This window comes from Brassica napus, chromosome C1 (genome assembly GCF_020379485.1).
Source record: "Brassica napus cultivar Da-Ae chromosome C1, Da-Ae, whole genome shotgun sequence".
Taxonomy (NCBI): domain Eukaryota; kingdom Viridiplantae; phylum Streptophyta; class Magnoliopsida; order Brassicales; family Brassicaceae; genus Brassica; species Brassica napus.
In genome coordinates, this window is record NC_063444.1 from 15,218,005 (window position 1) to 15,227,241 (window position 9,237).

General features: G+C 37.5%; 2 protein-coding genes across 2 annotated transcripts; both read right to left on the reverse strand.

The window, feature by feature from the left end:
- Positions 1 to 157: 157 nt before the first annotated feature.
- Positions 158 to 4,341, reverse strand: LOC106445688 (kinesin-like protein KIN-14M). Its single transcript, XM_013887293.3, has 17 exons — positions 4,147 to 4,341; positions 3,807 to 4,004; positions 3,509 to 3,653; positions 3,314 to 3,423; positions 3,122 to 3,241; positions 2,837 to 3,040; positions 2,571 to 2,747; positions 2,418 to 2,492; positions 2,178 to 2,324; positions 1,961 to 2,099; positions 1,780 to 1,889; positions 1,478 to 1,639; positions 1,199 to 1,407; positions 1,037 to 1,118; positions 845 to 949; positions 659 to 763; positions 158 to 574 (listed from the first exon to the last, which is right to left on the reverse strand). The coding sequence occupies exons 2-17, from the start codon at positions 3,972 to 3,974 to the stop codon at positions 395 to 397; spliced, it is 2,238 nt and encodes a 745-aa protein (XP_013742747.1). The 5' UTR covers positions 3,975 to 4,004; positions 4,147 to 4,341; the 3' UTR covers positions 158 to 394.
- Positions 4,342 to 5,497: 1,156 nt separating this feature from the next.
- Positions 5,498 to 9,160, reverse strand: LOC106360515. Its single transcript, XM_048744281.1, has 3 exons — positions 8,942 to 9,160; positions 7,754 to 8,850; positions 5,498 to 7,660 (listed from the first exon to the last, which is right to left on the reverse strand). The coding sequence occupies exons 2-3, from the start codon at positions 8,344 to 8,346 to the stop codon at positions 6,592 to 6,594; spliced, it is 1,662 nt and encodes a 553-aa protein (XP_048600238.1). The 5' UTR covers positions 8,347 to 8,850; positions 8,942 to 9,160; the 3' UTR covers positions 5,498 to 6,591.
- Positions 9,161 to 9,237: the final 77 nt, after the last annotated feature.

A 9,237-nucleotide genomic window follows, 5' to 3' on the forward strand; every position in this document is an offset into this window, starting at 1 on the left:
ACGATTTCCTATGTTTTAAAGCCTCTTTAGTAGAAAAACAACGTTGAGCAGTAATATAAATGTATTCAGTTTAAGACTAAATGGTGTCATCACAGCCATAGTACATGATAGAAACGGATCACTTAACAAATATAGTATGATTTTTGATTAAAAACAATAAAACAAAAACAAAAACATATATAGTATGATTAATGTAATATTGTTTATCTAATGCTTGTCTATTCAAGATTTCAGAACATAATATATGATTTTGTCCACACAGACAAAACAGACACACTTAAGGTTAATACAAGTTATATACAGATTAAGCACCAACATCAAGTCAAGTAGTAACCACGTTTAGGGTATCAACATAACTTCTTCTCTCTTGTTTTTGGATTTGGAGGAGAAAATCTCATCCAAGACTAAGACGATTATCCAACGGCCTGTTGTTAACTTGACGGTGTGCAGTTCCAATCTCACAAGCATTCACTCTTGCTGCGAATCTGAGGGAGCACAAAGACTCACCAGTCGAGGAAGGTTCCGGTGTGATGTTAACAAACATTAGCGTCTTCGAGTCGCCACCTAAGCAAGGCTGATAACAGAATTCGACAAAATATCATTTCTGTTCGAACATATGATAAGATGGTGAAATGATCATGTAATTTTGTTTCTTTACCTGAAGAAGATAAGTGAGCTTCGAGTTTCTGAAGGGTACGTGATCTTCTTTCTTGGCTAAGGCGAATATGACATCGCCTAGAGACGATAAACTCTTGTTGATTGCCTGAACAAGAAGAAAAGAATCATTATTCATGAGGTGCCTCTAAAGAATGTGTTGTGTTATTCATTTTCTTAAGATATTTACTTGAGTTTCTTTTAGTCTATCACCGGTTGATCCACTCTTAGATAAACGCTCACTACCGGCAAGATCAATCAAGTTCAAGACACCTTGTACTTGTTGTTCTGTGCTCTGTAAGAAAAAAAAAAAAAAAAAAGAAAAAGGATTTGGTTTAGGTGAAACCTCTCATGTTGTTCTAGTAAGAAACTCAATTAGTACCTCGTTAAAACCAGTGATTCTTAAGGTGAAAACGAAATGGCTTCTAGATGATTGCTCATTCATCGCTGTCTTCCCTACAGACCTGTACAGAATTTAAAGAAACAGTTTGCATCATTAGCAGCTTCACTCAAAGATGAACAATTCTTCAAAACAGATACTTGCCTGTTCCGAGCTGCATGATCTAAGAGAAAGGAAACCTCTCTGCTGCTTCTAACATCAACAACAGTAAGTTCCACAACATGTGTGTTCCCACTAGCATCATGTTTGATTGCATACTTCTGAGGAGAAACGCCATTGTCTGCTCTCACAGCTTCCTTGTTTGTTGACAAGAGATCTCTAATTGTTTCGTTGTATATTTCCAACATAGACACCTATCATATAAACACATAACAGAATCAATATGTACACTATCTATCTCTAAGTCCCTAGGAGATTTGTTACCTGCAACTCATACTTCCAACCCTGTGATCGAAGAGACTGCCTCGTTTGAAATATTTGCTCCAAACATCGAGGAATCAGTCCTTTTTCCTCAGGGTTCCCTGGCCTGCCCATCATTGTATATGTTTTTCCAGATCCCGTTTGTCCATATGCGAAAATGCAAACCTGAAAATGTTTTAATATCAGCCTCAGTCCAAGAATATACAATGAAACATAGCATTATTATTATTTTTATTATTATTCTGTAGCTTGATTAACTTGTTTGACAGTATATGAAAATGAGCAGATAGAGAATATATAAGTACCTTGTAACCATCAAGAGCACTCTGAACAAGCTGAGAAATCTCTACAAAGATATCTTCTTGTGATGCATTAGGTACAAAAACCTTATCAAATGTGAAACAATGCTTTTGTCCTGTCCATAGCAGAACATCAAATGAGTCTCTTTCTTCTTTTGTTATTTCAAGAATCAAATTTTATCATTACCATTTTGCATCAAGTCAATGCCACGACCAAGTGCTTCCAGAGATGTAGGGTAGGAAATGGTTTTGGCCTCCTCACTAGAATTCTCACCCGTTAATAGAGGTCTAACCCTACAGAATACGCGTATGTTTCCCTTCAGCTCCTGCAACATTTAAATGTTTTCAGAATCAGCCAAGTTAACTCAACATTACACACAAGGGAAATGGACAAAATTTTTAACCTGTATGGTATTGTGCAACTTCTTCCGTAGCTTTTCTCCTTCGATGAGTTTAAGTTCAGCTTTTTCTAAGCGAGCTTTCAGCTCCATAATGCTTTCCTTTTGCTCTTCAAACTCGTTCATTTTCTCAAAGGTTGACAAATCCGCAACCTAACCAAACATGAACAAATACGAAATAAGAATGTAAAACATTTTCATATAAATATTCATTTAAATGTGTTGAACTCAAGAATGTGATGAGACCTGCAGTTTCCTCTCAGAAGCTGCTAATTGATCTTGTAGCTCTTGTAGCTCCTTATTTTGAGAAGAACACTTACTCTATAGAAAACGAGAACACATAATCATTTAGATACTTTTTTGGAACATACAGGAGTGCAGTCAAGGATGAAAATAAACCTCAAGCTCATTTATGGTTCCTTTGAAGTCATTTTGCTTGGTCGCTTCAGCTTGCAGATTTTTAACTTCTGTAATATGGCGGTCACGGTCATCCTTGACCTGCTGAATCTCCACCTTGAGACTAACAATTTCGTTCACCAATTCATCTTTTTGCTTCATGATATCTTCTTGAGACACCTAAGGAAAAACAAGACACACACAGGTCATACCATGATCTAACAAAGAGCTTTCTCTCTTTGATTGAATAAACTGCAGATTCAAATCACCTTTGAGGCAGCAAGCTGATCCTGCAGTGCTTTGAACTGACCCTTTAAGTTGCCAATGTTTTCTACAATGCCGGTCCGTTCTTTCTCTCCTCGCTTTATAGTTTCATGGGCTTCATCAAGATCACCTTGGATCTTGCTATTGTATAGTTGCAAGCTGGAGTTATACTCTTGCAAGAGTTTGTACATGTCATTCACAGCTTGAATCTGAAACACAGAAGAAAAAAAACATTCAGTGTCAGCTATAACAAACCATTTCTCAATTCGAAACTTTCAGAGATTCCTCACCCTTTGGTTAGCTGTTTGAAGGTCTCCTTGCGTTTTCCCCAGCTCTTCTGTGAGAGCAGCTTGCAACTTCTCAACCGCAAGTCTTGCTTCTTTCTCTTTTTCAAGCGAACCAGTTGCAGCCTTAACAAGAACAAAACCAACTTAGAAAACCACAAAAGACGAACTTTTAACCAGAATCTAGACATTTCTTACCAATTTCTCAGCTTGTTCTTTGGCAAGTTGCACCTGAACAGAAGAAAAATTCTTCCTCAGCTCATGGATAACCAAGTTCAGCTCTACTTCCTTCTCTTTCAAACTAACCTCTGCAAGCAAATGCATTCACGTTAAGTTTTCTTTTTTTTTGTTAAATCCCAAATGTCCATAATAAGAACCAGCTCTGTAACACACCCAAGTCTGCACAATGCTTCTCGTTCAACCCCATAGCGTTCTTCAACTTCTCTTGCTCAAACGCATAGTCTAACTCAAGCTCTTGAAACCATCGAATGCAAAGCCTAAGCCTTTTCACATAGTCCATAGTATTCTCGCATCTCTCCTGCAAAACCAAGCATAACACTTATAGATTAAGCAACTAACAATGTCGAGACTAAACTACAAAAAAAGGAAAACTCTTTTGATAGATAGACTTGTTCTAGTAAAATTGCATGAAACTGAGAGATCTAAGAAAGAGAGAGAGAGAGAGAGAGACCTTGTAGTTGTACTTGCTCTTGTACTTGATTCGCTCATGAAGAAGAGCGTCAACGTCTTCTCTGGTGAACTCAACGGGACCATACTCAGATCCTTCAGTGCTCGTCAGATCTCTAGCTCCCGGAAACGATTGCCGGATTCTTCCACCGTTGGTCATCTCCCCAAACATTTTTTATTTATTTATTTTCAGAGACTTGAGCTAAGAAAACAAACACTATCAGTGAATAACAAGCTATAATAAAGACTGAAGCTTTCGGTAAATGGTAGACAAATTCCAGATTTTTAGAGTTTTTTTTCAGAGAAGAACATGCAGACAGAGATTAGAAAGGAAAGAGAAAGACCTTTTGTTGTAATAATGGGTTAAGCTTTAAGTTGTCGTAAGTCACCGTTCTGTTGTTCCCCCGTCGCTCTCGCCGGTGGCTACTTCTATTTCTGTTGTTGTTTGGAGAGAGAGAGAGAGTGTGATGAATGTGGGGCCGTTGATTGGATCTTAATTCACCGAGCTTATGCGATCACATCCGTTGCTTTATTTATTGCTTTTTAACATTTTTTACGAAATAAATATTGAATATTTTAATTTAAATCGTAGAGAAAATTTAATTGATTTTGTTTTTAATTGGAGGAGGTAAAGCAAATTTATTTTTTTGTGAACTTGTCTCTTCGAAAAACTCGGAAAAGGTCAAGCGGATCCATTGTATTTGTATGTTTTTCCCCTATTCCCAAGTGTTATATTCCAGTTTTTAAGAGTCCTTTTCTATGAAAATCTGCTAGTTTAAAAAAATAAAAGTTGGTATTGATGAATTCAATGTATTAACCACTAACTAACGTTATGTAATTCAGCTGCAACTAGATAACTCTTGGAATTTCAGATATGAGTAGATATTGCACTTATTAGTTCATGTACAACGTGTATAGGTGACAACTCTAAATCTAATATTATCGGTTCATTTGGATGAAAGAATCTAACGTTTCTTGAGCTATAGATTTTATTACATAGTAGTAGTTGGAAAAGTTATAATTTCGTCAAAAGAAAAGTTAAAAAGTTATGCTATATAGTACGTACGCACAACAAGAAGTCTTCATTCTTTTTTATATAGCATAAAAGTTTGATATTTTAATTGGTTAATACTTAATACCACTACTTTACAGGAAAAATTCACAGAGTGAAACATGAATGTGACATCAATAAACGATTATGAAGAAAAGCTAACAGCAGGTGTCGGTAAAATACTATACGTCGGCAACATGGCGTTTCAGACGACAGATTCCTTTCAGAAAAGTTGATTATTTTAGATTTACCTGAATTACCCTTTTCTTTGATCCAAAACTACAAGGCTTGTTCACGCTCATGGGCCTGGAGGTTATGGGCCAAACTGTCCAGTTACATAATTTTCTCTTTTTTTTGGAAAACAATTTCTCAGTTTTAGTATAATACGGTGAAAACCATCCAGAGTATTGAAATGTGTCTATAACTACATGATATATATGATAATATATGTCACATGTACAAAGTAAATAAATATATGGTGCCAACATCCCAATTGGTTTTAATTGAATTTAATGAAACATTTTGGAGTCAATTCGTAATTAAGAAACTTAACTCCGATTAAGGCAAAACCCGAGCCAACTCCTTCACCCGCGACTCGTGTCTTGTTACTTCTCTTGTTTCAATCCCCAATTTCGAAGATTAGGGTTCATATCTGGAAAATAAGATCTATTTCAAACAGAGAGAGAAAGAGAGATGGAATTGGGTGGCGGATCCAACAATAGGCGACGAAGCAAGGCAATTGCAGGCAGTGTGCTTTCTTTTTGTGGGCTACCGGCAAAGATATCTCAAGCTTGGACTGACAAAAATCCGGGTCAAAGGTTCTATGGATGTGAACGATACAAGGTACAACAATTGTGCTTTCTGATATGTTGAATTAAAGTGTTCCTTACTAAATTCTTAATTTCGTTTTCGTTAGCGGAAAGGTGAATGCAATTTTTTTCAGTGGTTTGATTAGGAAGAAGCTTTTGGATGGCAAAAATAAGCTTTGATTGAAGTGAGAAACCAAATTCGCAAGAAGGACAAGATTATTGCGGAACTGAAAGTGACAATTTCTGAGCTTCGAAGTGATTTGGTCAAGAAAGAAGAGGCAGAAAAAGACATCATTAACAGCTTTCTTAAGCGATAAATCTTTCTTATTATGATGCTTTAGACATGTATTGTCCTTATAAATCTTTGTAATGGTTTGAACATCTTTGTAATGCTTTGAACATCAAGTGGTATTTCATTAAAAATAGAGTTTCATCTCATTAGTTTTAAACATTCATCATACATAAACATTCAAAAAAGGCGATTCATCATAAATAAACATTCAAAATAAAGACATATCTGAGTAATGCCGTAGAAGTTCAAAAAAGACATAGCATAGACAAATTAAGCTTGTGTAGCAGGTGGTGCAGTTGAGGAAACGTCCTCAATTGCTTGTTCCTGAGCTGCTTGTTCCATGTTGAGGCGCCTACGCTTTCTGCTTTCTTCAGACTGCAAGAAAATTGAATAAATCAAACACAACAAAGACAAAAGATTGACAATTTCAAATGAAATATACCTCAAGAGGACACTTCCTTGAGTTGTGGCCTTCACCACCACATAGACCACAATGACCTATTCTTCCTTTTCGATCAACTTTGGTCGCATTTTTCTTGGGAGATTCATTCATTCCTTTGATCCTTGCCTTCCCTTTTGGTCTTCCAGGAGGTCTCTTGTATGGCGGTGCTTCAATACGGTCTGCACCAGATTTCTTCTAAAACTTTGGGCCATTGACAGGACTCAACCCATTCATGTACAGACCTTGCCACTTCGATGTCAGATAATAATCTGAAATAAAATCTTCAACCTCGAGACCGTTCTCACGGATAACAGATACAACATGGCGACATGGAATTCCAGATAAGTCCCATTTCCTACAAGCGTAGCTACGAGATGGCAAATTCACACTGTAACCATTTTCAAATTCAACACACTCATAATCACCACTTGTGCTAGGCAAAGAATAACAATGCTTAGCTTCATCACAATACTTTTCAACCTCCTTTCTCGCCTTCTTTGTAACGAGACCCGTCTCATCTTTCGCTGTCTTACATCTAGTAGCTATCCGCTGCATTGCATCTCTTCTAATCAACTCAAGCATCTGAATGAAAGGCTTCTTTCTTGCTATCTTCGAAGTTCTATTGAAAGACGCAGTGAAGTTGTTGTGTGTATCAGAACAACACGAACCTATCCGGAAAAAAGCCCTGCACCAAGTAGAAAGATCCTTCTTCAAAAGCTCGTCAGCTGCTAATGGATCAAACTGTTTGAAAACATCCAAACTCTTCTCATAGTATGCCTCATTGTAGCTACATGCAATACGCCAGAAGAGTGGCTTCAGTGTATCAGACTTATGATTCTTCTTCAGATTAGAATAAATGTGCCTAGCACAAGCTCTATGTTCAGCTCTTGGCAACTCAACTGTAACTCCATGAATCAATCCCTTATGCTGATCTGAAATGATTGTCACAAGATCACCCATGCCTAAACCCAAATCAATCTTCAACCTGTGAATAAACCATTGCCAATTATCATTGCTCTCAGAGTTGACCACAGCCCATGCTATTTGACATATCTGGTTATTGGGATCCCTTCCTATTGCAATGAGAATCAGTCCTTGAAGAGAGCTGTGTTTGAGGAATGTCCCATCTAATCCAATAACCGGCCTGCAATATTCCTTCCATGCCACACGAATTTGGTGAAAGCAGATATACATGGAGTGGAATGCTTTCGCTCCATTTGGTTTTGTTGTTGTATTGATCTTTATTTTGCTATCAGGATTTGAACTGCATTTGAAAAAAATAAATGAAAACATTTAGCTTATCAAGAACAATATTAAGAAACAGTTACTCATAAGTATATTTAAATAAAAATATTACCGTAATAGTTCCATCTCATAGTCATTTAGCCTTGCAAAATGCTCATTGCACTCGGCCTGTAGCTTATCAAGAACAATACGCCTCGCAATCTTGGCCTGCTCGGGAGAGATTATGATGTTGAACTTATCCCTAAACTCTTCTCTAATCATTGGAGCACTCATTTCAGATTCCTTCCTGATTTTCTCCAACATAACTTCAGCAATGGCAGGGCTTTTGATGAGTTTACTTTTCCCTGTGGGATGGCACGTATGTGTGTTAACATACACTTTCACCATCCATTTCTTGATGGGTCTCTCTAATGAGCAGTATATACGCCACACACATCCTTTACCACCACATTTAGCACCAATCTTTGTCTTCTCCCATCTGCTGAAGACTATATTTCTTCTCGTTTTCAGAATATATTTGATCACTTGCTTCTTGAACTCTTCACCGCTGTAAAAGGTCTGCCTAAGACTAAAAACACCATCTAATTCACCCCTATTAGCCATCCTCTCAGCTTGTTCCTCTTCATCATCAGATAACTCCTCCGTGTCAGGATATACCTCCTCCTCGTCTGGAATCTCCTCATCATAGTTCTCATCCCTAAACATCTCAACATCCTCTTCAAAATTTCTGTCAATATCCTCTTCTTTATCAGATTCATCACTCGCTTGATACTCATCTTCACTCTCTCCTCCTTCATGATCACCATCAGAATTATCATCTTGTTGCTCAACATCCAACTAGTCACCATCAACAGGTTCGTTCCCAGTCACTGCATCCACCACAACACCATCACCAGTAAGAACATCAGTTTCAGGTTTCTCTATGAAGACATCAAGCTCCTCGTACCAACGACCATTAGAACTCATCTTCTTTTTGGTTTTCTCGTCTCTTCAAGCAACTCCTTCTTCTCTGATATATCCTCAAATGGTAACTTGTACCACATTCTCCCCACTCTAACTATCTTAACAATGATCTTCCGAACTTCCTCATAAGCAGCATCACCATTGACTTCAAACTGCTCCAAAAGACCATCGACATAATTTAGCTTCCCATCTTCAGCTTTGAACACACCCGAGTGGAAGCCGTTAATCTTCACTGATATTGAATCACTATTATCAAAAAAATATCATTAGAACATCGTAAAGACATCGATTGATTCCAATCATCGAAGTAAACAAGCAAGGGTTCAAAGATTCTTACCTCGTCGTCGCCATATTTCTTCTTTTAGCTCATTCGGATTCGATTAGACCAAAACTCAATCGATTAGACCAAACCCAGTTACAATCACTCTCTCTGACTCTGAAATCTCTCTCAGTTTCTATCTTCTTCGAAATCTCCAATTTTTTTCGGGTTGGAACCCTAAGGAAATCGATTTGGGGGAAAATGGTTGTGTCGAGTCGGGTTTACGCATTGGGTCCGGTCGGGTTTTGCCTTAATCGGAGTTAAGTTTCTTAATTGCGAATTGACTCCAAAATATTTCATTAAAATCAATTAAA